Genomic DNA, 16,612 nt, shown 5'->3' on the forward strand with positions numbered 1-16,612 from the left:
ACTCTATAAAATTTCCAGAACAGTTTGCTACCACTTTAGGAAGACCTGTACTCATCTTGGTTTTTCTATTTAGGATTCATGGGCACGGTTTGTGACCAAGCAAAAATTTTACTTTGGATTAGAAGCAAAAGAACACTTCCACAAGTCTTACAGGGCCTAGGAACACTCATTGGTGGCTATCAATAGTTTCATAAGCATACCGCACTCTATTGCCTGATTATTATTGCCTGATTCTAGGTCCATATTAAACTGCTAAATGAAAATAAGCAAACAGTTTGCAGTGGCCATCCAAAGATCTGCTTATTTATCTATTTGTAAAACCGTTAATTATGTTAAATTGGGCGTGGGGAGCAGTGTTGGTTGGCAAGGAAGGAAGAGGTCTGGATGTGGGGTGATTGATGTGGAAGTAGGGCATATGTGGTGTTGTGGAGAGGGCTAGCATAGGGTTCCATGATGTGACCACGTGCCCCTTTCACATGACCATTCTGTTCAGGTCCACCTGTCAATTTTTTTTTTTTTTTTTTTTTTTTTTTTTATAATAGGTAGATCTGATCATACAGTCCATTTACCTCTGTGGACTGGCAAGTGTAAATGCACTGATCCAGTCCGGGCTGCTAAAAACAAATGGAAGAGGATCTGTTTTCCTCCATGAGATTGGAAGGACGGCAGGGTCCGTTTACAGTTGACAAACCATAGAGCATAGCTCTGTCCATGTATGCTCTGCATAAACTGAGCAGACATACCTCTGCCTGCTCTGTCCTGATCAGCGGATGGATCCCTGCTGATCAAAATGGAAGGCGTTGGTGTGAAAAGGGCCTAATAAAACCGTCTGGGGGGGGGGGGGGGATGCACAGAGCACCTAAATTGTAGAATGAAAAGGTGAAAGTGTACATTGTAATTGTGGAAGTGACTGTACCCTGGAGCAGAACACTGTTGACTGGATAAGCCTGCATGTGGATTGTAAGCGCTTCATGCCCATTTTGCATTTTTACCACAAGGGTGCTTATAAGCTGTGATGCATACAAGTAGAGCTGAAGGCATTACAATTTGGGTACACATTCTGTCATTGGTATCTCAGAAAGCAGGAGCCAGTCCATTTTGACGGGCATTTTCGTCCTGCCTTCTAGCATTGAAAGGAGCAGGCACTCCTATAATTTTTCACAGACATAGTGGCATTTTAAGGAAAGATTTATAGTGAATATTTTATTATGGTTTTTATTAAATGTTTCCTTTTTTATTCATTTTCCAGCTGAAGCTGCAGGATCGCTCTTTGGTGCCCAGAGATGTTGTACACCGAATTGGCGTAAAGGTAACATATTTGTGCTCTGTGGTGGATAATGTATGCCTTGGACATCCTTCCTTTAAAGAAGAAGTAAACCCCGATGGGTTTTTCTTCTTACCTGCAAAGTAAAGGCATAATATGCAAGTATGCATTGCATACTTGCACATTATGTGACACTTGCCTGCAAACGAAGCCCGCACAGTCCCTGCTGGAGGCAGCATTCATCTTCACCCCTCTTCCTTCCGGGGCCACGGACTCCAGCAGTGTGACTGGCCAGAGCCGCATGACGTCACTCCTACACATGCGAGCGGGAGCCCACCGTCTCGGCACAGGCCCTGTAGAAACGGCACGAGCGGTCATTCCTTCAGAGCATATGCGCCGATGACATTGGTGCAGTATACAGTAAATATCTTCTAAACGCTGCACGTTTAGGAGATATTTACAGTACCTATAGGTAAGCCTTATTCTAGGCTTACTTATAGGTACAAATTACACAGAAAGGTTTACTTCCTCTTTTTAACATACATTTTACAGGACATAAGCATCAGTGTTTTTATGCATTATCTAGGGCAATGTTTCCCAACCCCTTTTTTTTTTTTTTTGTCAAGTCATCCATTAAAATAGGATGCCTCGAGGCTGTCCATAATAGTTTTACATAATACAGCAATAGCCACACAGATGGGACACCCCACCCAACAAATACATCTTTGCACACTGGTACTAATATTCCAGTTTTTCTCGTCTACTCTAATTTTATCTTCCTTGCTCAGCTAATGTGACCCCAGTGCTGATGAAATGGAGCAGGGGAAGGACAAACAATGACCCTGTGCAAGGTGCCTGACATCCTCCTTCTCAACCGTTGTCCTTGTTAAGGCCCCTTTCACACTGACGTTCCGTTCAGGCCCGCCTGTCAGTTTTTCAGGCGGACCTGAACGGGTGCTCCATAGAGCTCTATGGAGCGTATGATATCAGCGGTGACATGTCCGCTGACATCCGACCCGCTCCGACCTGAAAAAGTGTAACGGAGGAAAAAGCTATTTTTCCATCCGTCATCGGATCGGGTGACGACGGGCACTGCGGTCCGTCGTCATCCGATCTCCCATAGGACCTGTGGCTTTGTGTAACTAAAGGAAGGTGTGATCCACCCACTGGCTTGTATACAACTTTTGGTCATGTTTTAGGCATTTTGCCAAGGCACCCCTGAAGAAGCCTAAAGGCACCCCAGGGTGACTGGGCACCCAGGTTGAAAACGGCTCATCTAGGGATTGTTTATGAAACTGGAAATATACAAAGAAACGCTGCATTTTCATTGTCCACCATGCACATAACCATGTACATCCCAACTTCTTATATCCTTGGAAAAAGATGTTTATTTTGTTACTATTGGGCCTTCCCCCACAGGTCTGCAGCTAGTACACCGATTAGCCATAACATTATGATCATCCACCTAATATTGAATAGGTCCCCCTTTTTCCATCAAAATAGCCCTAACCCATCGAGGCATTGTCTCAAAGCATCACACTGCCTCTGCCGGCTTGCCTTATTCGTAGTGCATCTCTTCCCCAAGTAAGCAACGCACACGGCCATCCACATGATGTAAGCGCAAAAACCTGATGAATCAGACTAGGCCACCTTCTTCCATGGTCCAGTTCATGTGCCCATTGTAGGCACTTTTGGCTGTGGACATGGGTCAGCATGGGAACCCTGACCAGTCTGCGGCTACACAGCCCCAAACTGAGATGCACTTTGTGTTTGGACAGCTTTCTAAAAGAACCAACTTTTTCAGCAATTTGAACTACAGTATCTCATTTATGACATCAGACTTCACAGGCCAGCCTTCGCTCCCCATGTGCATCAGAGAGCCTTGGCCACCATTGAGCTGCAGTTTTGGTATTGCTCTGACCAAGTCCTCTAGCCTTTTACTATTTGACCCTTGTCAACGTCAGTGAAATCTTTACTGTTGCCGTTCCCCTATCTTTATTTTTTTATTTCTCCTCTGCCCGGGGTTCTTGGCTCTTGATTGGATAGATTGATAGCAGCCCAGCCATTGGCTCCCACTTCTGTCAATCAAATCCAATGGCAGTGGTTTATCTGATGGAGGAGCCGCCGAGGGACCCCAGAAGTTGAGGATCGGGGTCACACCGTGCAAACCAAGCTGCACAGTGGAGGCAAGTATGGCATGTTTGTTGTTTAAAAAAAATTAAATCAACGCTTTACAATCACTTTAAGCTTTCAACACATTAACTTCAGGGAAAACACACTTCAAGCGGCTTTGCTGAAGCTTTTAGGTAACACTTCAGTTCCTGTTTGGAAAGGCTAGACACAGATCTAAAGGGAAGTGCTGGCTGTCACTTTTTATGGCCACCAAGGTATTCATACATTGGTTGTAATAACCTCCGCCACATTTTGGCTGCACTTAGGATTGGTGCCTGCATACAAAAACATCTATTGAACAAAAATTCTAGGGCCATTATTTACTGTTGACTTTAAACTGACCAGTAGGGGCATTTAAAATGTCATCTATGGCTAACTTTGGGTGCTGAAGTTTGTTGCTGTTTCATGAGCATGCACAATTTTAAGGTTTGACATGTTTGGTATCTAAAGCATGTGCTGAGGAGGCAACACATTACAATCTCACTGCCTGTCAAACTCCTCTGAAAACTGAACCACTGTGGATCACTTTTCAGAGGAACAAATGTCTGCTACACAAATTAACTTGATCTATTGCTTTTGTGGGGAATCCCTTTTTTGAATTGCAACTGCAGGCAACATTTATTTTTTATTTTTTTACGTTTTGCCACTGTGGGAAGAGGGGGGAAAATAATTTTATGAGAGAGAGAGATTTTGTTTTTTCTTCCCCCACCATCTGTGTCCCATTGAGGACATTTCACTTCCTGTCCCATAACCAAGCAGAAAGTGGGAGGAAATCCCTACAAATTAAGGGAATTCCTTGGGGGAACCCACCCAGGTCACCAGAACTGTCCCCATTGGAAAATTTCCTCTAATACTTTTCTTGGGACAACCTAAAATTTGTGTGGGTTTTTTTTTTTTTCCTTTTTCTTTTACTTGCACTTTCAATGATAATGGTAAACGGGGAAAAATAGAGGGTGAATCTCCTTAACGGGGGCACAGACCACAATAAAAACATCAGGTGTTCTTATTCCTCTCCACTCTATTCAAAACAAAAAAAAGTTTTGCCTTTTAGTTAGTTTAGACTTTAATATATTAAAGTCAGAGGCTCTGCTTACAGCCAGATGACTAGCCTTTTCAGAGGGAGAGTTCAGTAATGGCTACCTCTGTACTTTCTATTAGCTAGTTTACTTGAACCAAGATTTTCATAAGATGTCACCTGAGCTTGCATCAGTGGATTCTGGATAATGTATTTATCTTCGGTCACATTCATTCTGAGCATGTGATTGTAATTCTCTATCCTCCATCCCGATATTGTCCTGTGAACAGCTTCCCTATTACAGGACACATTCTTCAGCTTGCAGCTGTAGAAAATGTTTCTCCTTCCTCAGTCAGCAGAGGGAGCTCTCTACCAGCACCTTTTGGCAATCTGTGTCCTTGCAGCTCCATTGCTACTTAATAGGTGGCTGGCTCCGGGGCCCTATGACTGAATGGAGACACACGGGGGACCAAGCCATAATTTCCCTTTTCTTAATGAAGGCTGGACATGCTGTTCAAGAAAAGGGAATAGTAGGATTTGATGAAAACAAGCACTGTATTTGACAGATGTACGTGAGCCCTTTTATTACCTGCACAAATAACCCCTCTTGTGACTGACTGTGTTCGTTATTTTTGTTCTTTTAAAGCGAAACCTAATTTTTATTGCTGTTCTTTCCTAGGACAGTCAATGTGGCACAGTTGTGGACGTAAATATAGAATGTATGGTGAAACTGGTGGGGACCAACTGCTTCCTGCACTCCGTCAACAGCAGAGATCTAAAGCACATTTGGGTAAGATGTTGATCAGCGTGAAACAGATGGGCACACAAAGTGGACCAACAATTATTGGATTAGTATACAAACTTATTTGTTTGCATATGAGCCATATTGGCAAATAAAGTAAAACTCGGGGAAAAATTTAAAAAATTGTGTTGTGGTTTGAAGAAAGCATACACATATTACATTAAAAGCAAAATTGAGCAAGTTTTACCTACCAAAGGGATTTTTAATTGTCCAACAGGCAATTATTTACACACATTTAACACTAGACGCAACCAGATGAGCAACACGCTTATTTATTTTGTTACTCACAATTTTTTTTTTTGAGATAATGCCGGATGGGTGGACACCTACAGGTACCCAGATATGCAACAGCCTCCCAAACATTTGTCCTACCCAAATCTCCAGCCTTTCTAAGATGCAAAACTTTATTACTCCTGAAGCTTTCCTGCTCCTTTCTTCTGCAGGTTCCCTTTGGGCAATAATGCTTTCTATCACAGTGATGGGCCAGTAAATAATGTTGTCGGTGGTGGGACAACATTATTAACATACAGTCTTCATGGACTTTTCTTTTTAAATTGTTTTTTTTTTATTTATATTTGGCGCAGCTCTTTTGTTCATTTTTCTATTTATACTTATGTGTGTGTATCCCACTGTGGAGCAGCAGCCTTATATTTTGTGAAACATTCATTTGTAATTTTTGGACTATTTGTATTTATTTCTAAGATTAATTTTTTGGGGATTTTCTTTTGAGGAAAATACTTATATTTTTTCTTGCTTGATAGTTTTTTCCTCTTGCACGATAAAATAAGAAAGAGGAATTGTTTCCTCCTTTTTTTTGAGGGTTTCAGCGCGGTTTTATTTTTCTTTTGCTCCAGTAAATAATGTGTGGGGGTGGAGTTTAGCAGCAAGCTTTCACTATGGATGTGGCAGTATCTGCACTCAATACCGGCAACAGTTTGCCCTTTTCTGTGACCGTCAATTTTTTATTTTTTTTGTGATGCCTATAAAACATGGCAAATACAAGGTATATTTTTATCACTGGTATACGCTGTTTAAGTCACATACCAGGAGCATATTTCTTGGCAAGCTCTATCCTATCCATCAGTACTTTAGATCTGGCCAACTTACCCCTGTGCCATACATTTTGGCGGCATCCACCTAGCACTCTTTGCTTGTGGCCCAGTACTGTATGTTGCAAGTCTGCTATATTTTGGTGCATTCCATCTGTTATCATGTCATGTTACAATATTGGATTATGGCAGCTCATTGGAGTTGACATAGTACATTTTTGAGTAGTTGCAAATAGCAGGAGAAATCAACATTAGCGGCCAATAGGATTTTATCTTTCACTCATGTGAATAAAATATACCAAACTCTGTGTTCCTTTATGGGTTCTTGCTTTTTATGAGTTCCAATTCCGGTTTCCTTAAATATGTATTGAAGTGCTTTCTTGTATTCAAAGATGATAGCAGTTAGTGAGGAGTCTTAGTGAACTCAAGTCTAACTTCCAGTTTTCCCTTTCTTCAGCCTATCATGTATGGAGATTACATTGCCTACAACTGCTGGTTGGGGAAGGTTTTTGATCTCAAGAATCAAGTTATCTTAAAGCTGTCAAATGGAGCCAGGTACTGCTAATATTACCAGCAATGCTTGAAAAGCACTATAGCCATGTAATGGTGTATGGTTAGGTTTCATGATATCCGTGCTTATATTTTGTATTTCTATTGATTACGTGTTCATCTCCTTCCCCTTCTGCTGCAGATGTTCAATGAGCACAGAAGACGCTTCTAAATTATATGATGTTTGTCCCCATGCAAGTGATACGGTAGGTACCCTAGAGTAAAAAAAAAAAAAAAAAGTTATAATGTAATGCTGTATTTTCTGAATACAGAACTGCAACACGTGTGTTCTATATCTGCCTAAATATAAACGCAGTTACTAAAATGTTAATCTCAAAAGCGTTTTTCAGCTTTGACTAACCTAACTAGTGACCCTGCCATAAAGGTCCTCAATTCACTCACTTCCTGTTATGGGGTGGCAACTGTCTCTCATTTGCGATCTTGCGTTTTGTCATCCTGTCATAAGCTGCTCTGATGTGGACTACAAGCAGCCATTCTGAGACTAATTGCGCAGGAATGGCCCACGGTTGTCATTATCGGGAAGCCAGTCCAGAGCAATGATGTGACTCTTAAGGTGCTTGTAGACAGGAAGTGGCTGGAAAACATTGCGCTGAAATGCTAGAAGTATGAGGATAAAATGTGAAAATACTATATATTTTTTTTATTTGGCAGTTGTGTGGTGCAAAGTACTTTAGTAAATGAAGTGTTGTTTAGATCTACTTCAATGTCATTGTTTTGTTTGCATTGTTAGAATTCTCTAAATCCTATTTTGTTTTAGGGTGTGTTTTTTGATGACTCCTATGGGTTCTATCCTGGCCAAGTGCTCATTGGCCCTTCCAAAGTCTTTTCTAGTGTCCAGTGGCTGTCTGGTGTGAAGCCAGTCCTGAGTGCCAAGAGCAAATTCCGCGTGAGCGTGGAAGAGGTGAGCGCTAGAACTAGTTTTCCTGTCGGCCTACATCTAAGATGCTTGCATCTGCTATTCACAATGCATTATATTGCTTGCTTTGTATCTTTTCAGTGGAAGAATTCTCTATTGCCATAGTTCTGTCTCCTAACTCTGTCCTCTAATCTATTCAGGTACAAGTGACTGAGGTGAGAGTAAGGTGGATAACGAAAAGCTTTTGCCTGGGGTGTACAGAATCTATGGACCCACCATCTAGTGTTATTACCCAGGAGAATGTGCACAAGTAAGTGCGCTTAGTAAAAATCAGATCTAGTAGGGTTATTCCCTTCCCCAAATCTTCAGATGTATAACCATCCTTTTAATATGGCTATTCTTCACATCTAGGTTTCTAGAGATGTATCAAAGCCGTATTAAACCCAAAGGCAAACCCTTATTACATTGCAGCTTACCAATTTTTAGATGTGATGGCTGCATTTGTTTTTCCTTTTTAAGGCTTGCTTTCTTGTATTTTCATCTGGCAAGTCTGTTTTTCACAGTGCAAACACTCCAGCAGAATGTATCAGTTTACATGGATGAGACAAACCACTAAAGCAGGCAGGGATGATTTAAAATTAATAGCTTTCATTTATTCATGGAAAACCTTTATCCCAAAAGAAAAAAATAAGTTTTACTGATTATAAAGTGTGAGCTGGAGTTTGGTTTCAATTTGTTAGTGGTTTTAAATCTGATAATTGTAACACTACCCTCCCCCAGTCTGACTATGCTGCTGTACTCCCTATGCTTATTCCTCCAGAGTTGTGTCTCACCAATACAGGAGGTGTCTTACTGGCCAAATCACTGGGTGAAAACACAGGGGAAAAAGCCAAAGAAAATAAAAATAAAGCAGCCGCCACATCAAATAATTGCTAATCTGCAATATAATACTTTTTGGTTTTTGGGTTCAATGCAGCTTTAAGGCAGAATAGGGCCTTAGGCAAGGTTGAAGCTTTGCTCCCTGTGGGCCCCTGGACATGCAGGCTCTAGGCTCCTGCCTAGGTGTTCTTTTTGGATGACCCAACTCTGAATATTTTCAAGCTGTGGCACATGCATCTCTTTGCAGCAGGTCTTCATATAACCATTTTTTCCAGACTGTCGCTCCAAGCAATTTAGATTGATCAATTTGCTTTGAGAGGCCACTAAGGCAGAGGTTGGAATGGATTGATCTTTCCTTCATTCTCATTGCATCTCTCTAGCGTGTTTTTTTTTTTTTTTTTTTTTTTTTTTTTTTTATCCTGACTTCTAATTGCTTTAATGTCAAGCCTTGTAAACTACAACTGAGAAATATGAGAGCACCTTGAATTCTTCTGGCATCTCTCTGCTAAACATTCCTTATTTTATAAGCAATGCATCAATCCTTTATTACAGATAATGCTGGTTGACACTTTATTGGCAGGAAATGGCTTTGAACAAGAGTTTTCTAAACTTTCCAGTTGCTGCTGTTCTCCCTTGGTAGGCTGGTGGTGTGGGTATCCAGGCCAGACCTAACACAAAGGATCACCCTAGACAGTCATTTGTGTTTAAGGACCCCACAGTCATCACAGCTGCCTGAGGGAAGTCTGATCGTTCCTGAACATACAGTTGCTGTCTAATAGGTCTGACTAGCTCTTGCTCCTTGTAATACCTACAGCACACTTGTTTGATAGGCTTTATGAATGTTCCCCACGATGCAGCGGTTTTGGCAGATATGCTGTTATTGCCACTGAGCACAGCCAGAATGTAAGACCACCTCTAAGAATAAAATGTATTATAGATGGCCGTGCTTGGGTTTTATTTTATATACCGGTTGCTGCCGCCCTAAAAATCTAAAACCCCCAAAAGAGCTGATGATGTACAAGTTATATAAAAAAAGAGAATAGGGTCCAAGGCGCTACCTCAAGTACTATAAATTATATGTATAATAGAAGGTTCTTTAAAAAAAACTATTTTCCAAGACCCTCTCTACCATCAGGGTGTGAACCCAATAGGTAAGGAGAAGAAAGAGATATTAAGGGTCTAAACCAGTGATTCTCAACCAGGGTTCCATGGCACCCTAGGGTTCCTCCAGAGGTTGCTAGAGGTGCCTTCAGCATTGGGCAATTACTGCCTCTCAGATAAGTTCCCACTGACACCATTGATCTTTTTAGCTATCTGTAAGGAGGTAATTCTTCCCAATGACCACAAGTGTAAGGACCATTCTTCCTACTGACCATCACACTAATGTATCATGAGTTGTAGATTTAAAATTATTAGAAGGGGTTCCCCGAGACCAGAAAACTATTTCAAGGGATCCTCTGTGTTGAAAAGGTTAAGAAAGGCTGGTCTAAACAGACCCCTGAAGTCTAATTTTAAAACAGAGAAATGGACTGAGGACACATTCCGCAGTCCATTTCTCTGTGTCCTGAGCTGCATTGCAGATGAATGAATAAGAGACAGAGGCTACTGTTCATTCACAACCTGAAGCATCGTAAACAATTTGTGATACTTCAGTTATTAATGGACAGAGTCCCTGATCCAGTACGGATTACTGACTGTGTTCGCTCAGAGAAGAAAGAGTCCGGTAAATTGCATATTTATCGCACCGCCAAAAAAAGCCTCCATCAATGTCCACCTCCAAACAGAAACAGTGCTGACCAAGGCATGTTAGATCTGTAATGGGGGAATAGTCAGCTGCAGGGATAAAACAAGTAGTACTGGTGACTAGCTTTGCCCTCTCTGCTTTTTTTTTTTTTGTTGGCACCAGAATTCTTCCTTTTTTTTAAATAAAAAAATAAATTTAAAAGTCGTTCAGTGGTACCATGGATTACGAGCATCATTTTTTACAGAAGAATGCTTGTAATCCAAAGCACTTGTGTATTAAAGTGAGTTTCCGCATGGGAGTCAATTAAAACTCGGATAATTTGTTCCACAGTGACTGTGACTATTGTATGCAGTACCACATGTGGACAGAGGTGGGGGGCGCCAGAGACCGCTTGGATGCACTCGGGAACCGAGTGGCTCATAGTGCATCTGAGGGGCTCAGAGTGTCACCGGTGACCTCGCACCTCCGGCCAAATGAGGTACTGAACACCCCATTGGCTTGAATCCTGCTCGTCTTGCGAGACAGCGCTCGCAAACAGGATTTAAAAAAAAGCTTGTTTTGCGAAACGCTCGTAAACTGCGGTATTCGCAATCTGAGGTTTTACTGTATTTTAAAGACTTTGTATTTATGTACATAAGGGAAGTGCTACGCTCTCATTACATCCACTGGCATATTACTATATAGCCATGTGGTCAAAATTTGAGCCATAGCTGGCCCTGTCAGCACCACCTGGCTCGACTTTTAAAATCTGCTGAACTTTTATCAGATGCAGGCACTGTGTATTTAGGGAAATGTGGGTGCTGCTTCTGTCTGAATACAGTAGCTGGTAGGGAGGATTCTTCCATCCATGCACAGAGGGTATAAGAGTAATCCTGTATGTTTATGGTCAGCCTCACACAAAGCTTGTACTTTGTAACCCGACTCATTGAACATGGTGCAGTGTGCGAATGATCGTATCTCAACAGCTGTTATTGAAGGGTGACTGCATTAAACCAGTCAAAGCTCCTTTTGGCTAATGTATAACATCAATATTAAGTATAATAACAAATCTATGGCAAAGCAGTCATGCAAAATGTCAAAGACCTATGCTAAGTGGTGGTGTAATGTTTGATATTTTAGAGTGCAGAGGCTTGGCCCGTTTGATCACACCCAGAGGCAGCTGGGAGAGAGGTGCTTGTACATCTTCCCAACCATGGTGGAACCTACTAGAATCTTGTGTGAGAGTCTGGAGAAGAACTGCTTACTCGGGGAAGTAGCCAGCACCAGAAGGGTACGCTATTATTTCTCTCCTATACAGAGTGGTGGGTAGAGTAAAAGGGTGTGTGTGTGTGTGTGTGTGTGTGTGTGTGTGTGTGTGTGTGTGAAGTTTGAGTATGGGTATGACAGCAAAGTAAACCTGTTTTCTTGTGGTTGCCAGGCATATGTTTACTTTAAAGAGACAACTATATTTGTGCATAAGGCTACTTTCACACCAAGGTGTTTTTCAGGCGCTAAAGGGCTAAAAATAGCGCCTGAAAATGCCGGGGGGGGGGGGGGGGGGCGCGGGCAGAGTTCGCTTGCGGGATGGGAAAAAAAGTCCTGCCACAGCATCTTTGGGGCATTGCGGGATCTGCGGCGCTTTTAACCTTTTTTTTTTTTTGCCCGCTAGCGGGGGTTAAAAGCGCTTCACTGCCAACGGCAGTGGGCTGCGATTCTGTCCACAATTTCAAAACTCTCTGGTAAAATGCCAAATCGCAAAACTGGAATTTCAGATGCCGTTCGCCTTAATGGCACCTAAAAACATGGTGAAGTTCTGCCGTTATTGTTGCACGATAAATCATGACAAACCACATTGCGTGAAACTTGTTGCCCAAAAATGGCTCCTGGACCTAAAAAACAAAAACCAATATCCCTAAAAAGTTTAAAAAAATAGATGGTCCTGATGACTAGATTCTACCTTCTCTACACATTTCACTCAGTCGCAGGGAGATGACCTGGGCAGCTAAAGGATTCAACTGCCAATGGGTACTTTATATACCTGATTGTAATATATGCTGGGGTATGGTAATAACTGTGTATATCTCACTGTCCTGATTTTAAAATTGGTAAACCTGGAAACCTTTTGTATGTAAAATTCATCGTTCTATTGGGAGGTCTCGCACAAGAGGAATTGGCGTGATCTGTGGGTTGCAAGATGTAATTGTAATTATGCTTTCTTTTTTGTTTTATGGAAGTGCCTCTTTTGTTTTAAGTTGTGTTGTAAATTGAAAAAATGTTTCAATAAAAATGACATGACCGGTTTAAAAAAAAAAAAAAATCTAACTTTTTTTTTTTTTTGGGTGACAAACTTCACGTGATTTGGTTTGTCGCAATTGCAGCACGATTTATCGCGGCGGCAGAACCACACCGCATTTCAGATCTTAAAGTGGGGTACCCCCTAAAAAAAAAAAAAAAAAATTTAAAGTCAGCAGCTACAAATACTGCAGCTGCTGGCTTTTAATAATCGGACACTTACCTGCCCCAGGGTCCAGCGATGCGGGGGAACGAAGCCCCCTCCTCGCTCCCCGCTCCACTCGCGGCGCCGTCATGCATACTGTGGGCACCCGGCTGTGGCTCCACAGCCGGGCACCCACTGCGCATGCGCGAGCCGCGCAGGGCGCCGTGATACGCCGTACAGTCACCTGGGACACATGACAGGTCCCAGGTGAATGTGCGGCGCGAGGGGAAGTGATGTCACCAGCCCGGGCAATGAAGAAGGCAGATTACGAGGGACCCCCTAGCAACCGGTATTTAGAGGTGAGTAAAAATTTTATTTTTTTTGCCAATTATTTTTTTTTCTTTTTTTTACGAATTTTAAGCAGCTTTTAATTTTTTGGTGGCAACACCACTTTAATGGCACCTAAAAAGGCATCTAGAATTCGTGTTGTGCGACTTTATCATTTTACCACTGCGTTTTGATATCACGGGCAGATTAGCAGCCTGATTTCAAATGCCAAGATGTGAATGCAGCCTTAGGCCCCTTTCACACTGAGGCGGTGTGGGCGTCATCGGTATTCGGCTACTAGCGGGGCAGTTTTACCCCTCCGCTAGCGGCCGAAAAAGGGTTAAAATCGCCCGCAGAGCGGAGCTTTGGCGGCGGTATAGCCGCGCTGCCCCTTTGATTTCAGTGGGTAGGAGCGGTGACTACACCGCTCCAAAGGAAAAACGCCTCGGTGTGAAAGGGGCCTTGGTGTCTGAATAATAAGTTGTCTCCTGATCTGAAAGAGAAGGAAAACTTTCTAACGCTCTGTTCACACCTGGAAGTTTTGAATTTGATTTCAAAACGCTCTGCTAAAATGACAAATCTCAACGCAAATTTCAGATGGCATTCGTTTAAATGGCACCTAAAATCATGGTGTGGATCTGCCACAATTGTCTCATGATAAATCACACTGGAATCACGGCAAACGACATCGCATGCAGCTTGTCACCCAAAAAGAACAGGAGCTTATTTTGAGCAACAAGCTTAGCGTGGTGCAGTTTGCTGAAATTACAGTGCAATTTATCGTGCCAGAATCACACCTTGTCTTTAGGTGCCATTAAATGGCATCTGAAATTCGCATTGTGCGATTTTGTCATTTTAGCAGAGTTTCAAAATCGTGGACAGAATCGCAGTGATTCTGCCCATGGTTCAAAACACACAGGTGTGAATGCAGCCTAAAGCTCTATACAAAAGTACATTTTATAAAGTTTTGGCTATAAGAATGTCCACGTTAATGCATGATGGATGAAGTCTTAAGACTTCATCGTTAAGAAATGACTTGCTTATAGTTTTTTGGTTTTCAGAGTTGCGCCTTTTTGGTTTTCCTTTCAGCAAGGAGACAAGTTGCGGGAAAAGCAAATCGTGAAAATCATTGCATGTACACAAGAGTCCTCAAACCCAGCAGAGCTATTCAAGAGACACTCTAACACTCCAGCATCTGAAGTGGCTGAGAAAGGCAGTAAACAGAACGAGGCCACCAATGGAAAAGAACTACCAAAAGCTCCAGCCTCTGAGGAGTGCTCTGTACAGGACCAACTGCTGGGCAACATCCAGGAGATGTTCCAGGACTTCCCACTTCAGGCCAATGAACAGGATGCAGATGATGAGGCTGCTGAGGACACGGATGACACAAGCTCTGTCACTTCTTCTGCCAGCTCGACCACCTCCTCAAAAAGCGGCAGTGGGGCTGGCCGTAAAAAGAGCATTCCTCTGTCCATACGAAACTTAAAGAGGAAACACAAAAAGAAGAAAAAGAGCAAGGTGTACAGAGAGTTTAAGCCAGGGGACAGGTTTGTAAGTGGGGGAACCCCAAAGCTTTGAACTGGTCTTCCAGAATGACTTCCCCAGTGTTTGTTGTGTAGAGATAGATGTATTTGGTGTATGGTTGAACAAATTTTTATATATTTTTTTTTATAATTCCTGAGAGTATTGCCCACAAACTGTTTACCTAAAGTAAAACTCTAGCTGACAGGAAAATAATCCTCTTCTGGTTAAACCTATCTAGTTGAAATATTTTAGCACACGTCTTTTGTAGATTCTTGTTTGTCTTCTGTAAATAGTGAGATGGGTCATTCCATTGCGTTTCTAAAAACTGCTGGGGGGGGGGGGGCTTTTTGCTCTAGCCTAGTTATTGGCCAGATACTGTTGGCAAAAAAACAGCATATTAAACCCTAAAATGGAATACTAGGACCTGGCGGCAGCACTCTTAAGAATGAGCTGGCTTGTATGGAGGTTAAAGTGGTTCTAAAGGCAAAACAGTGTTTTACCCTATTGCATACCCTGCATTAAAGTGGAACCATAGGCAAAACCTTTTCTTTTTTTTTTTTTTTTTTTTCATTTTGGATAGAGCAGGGGATGGGTTATATAACCCCCTGTCAGATATTTATTTTTTGTCCTATGGGGGGATTTACCTTTTTTGCTTCCTGTCCCATAGCCAAAAACAGGAAGCCAGGGGGAATCTATTGGGCCCCCCAAGTCACTAGAACTAGTGTCCATATTGGAGATTTCTCCTCTCTATTTTTCTGTGGACCACCCAAAATTCTGTCTTTTTTGCTTTTAAAGTGGTTGTAAACCCACATGGGGAAAAAAAAAGACCTGCAAGACAAAGTCATAATGAGCTAGTATGCATGGCTGTTGTGCCCATACACAACAATGACCGGTGACATTTCTCCCCAGAGTTCCTTATAGGTATCGTGGCTCCGGTGCTGCCATTGGCCGGGACTGCGTTGACCTCACTCCCAGGCATGAGCACGGGAGCCACCGGTAACGGCACACTACATGCCATTTCTTCAGTGCGCATGTGCTAATGTCAGCACTTGCAGATACAGGGGATATCTCCTAAACCGTGTAGGTTTAGGAGATACCTGGGGTAGCTACAGATAAGCCTTATTATAGGCTTACCTGTAGCAAAAAGTGGATTGTAAGTTTTTACAACCACTTTAATGATATTGGTAAGCAGGATCTATTCACAAAATACAAAGCCTTATGTGAATGAACAGTGGAGGCCAGGGATGGACATGCCTTCCCCTAGTGAAAGCACTTCCCATAGTACACAGGAACACTAGCTAGGCTCACAGTTAACCCTTTGATTGCCCCTGATGTTAACCCCTTCCCAGTCAGTGTCAGTACAGTGACTGCATATTTTTTTTAGCATAGGCAGACTGCCATTCTGCCTGTGTAACAAATGGGTGGGTGCTAGCGGACATCGAGTACAATCGGAGCGAGGCGCGTATGCAGGCCCCCTACCCGGGAGAGCCAGATCACATTTGTGTGTGTGTGTATGTGTGTATATGTATATGTATATGTATGTGTATATATATATATATATATATATATATATATATATATATATATATATATATATATATATATATATATATATATATATATATATATAATGTGTGTGTATATATATATATATATATATATATATATATATATGTGTGTATATATATATATATATATATATATGTGTGTATATATATATATATATATATATGTGTATATATGTATATATGTGTATATATGTATATATATATATATATATATATATATATATAAATTATGAGATCCAGCGCACAACTGTTGCCCTGTAGTAGTAAAACTGCTATGGGGAAGACGGCAAGTGGTTAAAGAAATCCAGAGTAGTCAAACTTTTAGTACAGCCCAAAAAGGCACAATGGTGACTCAATATTATTCACATCCAGTATATACATACAGAGTCAATCATAGTAACTACAGGGCTATTCGTGTTCAGTACC

General features: G+C 41.8%; 1 protein-coding gene across 1 annotated transcript in view; it reads left to right on the forward strand.

The window, feature by feature from the left end:
* The window catches only part of UBE2O (ubiquitin conjugating enzyme E2 O), a 120,440-nt gene that overhangs the window by 44,095 nt on the left and 59,733 nt on the right, over nt 1–16,612 (forward strand). The window contains exons 2-9 of the mRNA XM_077459304.1: nt 1,250–1,309; nt 5,131–5,241; nt 6,760–6,857; nt 6,994–7,057; nt 7,630–7,773; nt 7,929–8,038; nt 11,471–11,621; nt 14,184–14,641. Coding sequence (XP_077315430.1) covers nt 1,250–1,309; nt 5,131–5,241; nt 6,760–6,857; nt 6,994–7,057; nt 7,630–7,773; nt 7,929–8,038; nt 11,471–11,621; nt 14,184–14,641 — 1,196 coding nt within the window. The remainder of the gene's footprint in view (nt 1–1,249; nt 1,310–5,130; nt 5,242–6,759; nt 6,858–6,993; nt 7,058–7,629; nt 7,774–7,928; nt 8,039–11,470; nt 11,622–14,183; nt 14,642–16,612) is intronic.

The sequence above is a fragment of the Lithobates pipiens genome, unplaced genomic scaffold (assembly GCF_037356315.1).
Source record: "Lithobates pipiens isolate NorthernLeopardFrog02 unplaced genomic scaffold, aLitPip1_a1.2 Scaffold_28, whole genome shotgun sequence".
Classification (NCBI taxonomy): domain Eukaryota; kingdom Metazoa; phylum Chordata; class Amphibia; order Anura; family Ranidae; genus Lithobates; species Lithobates pipiens.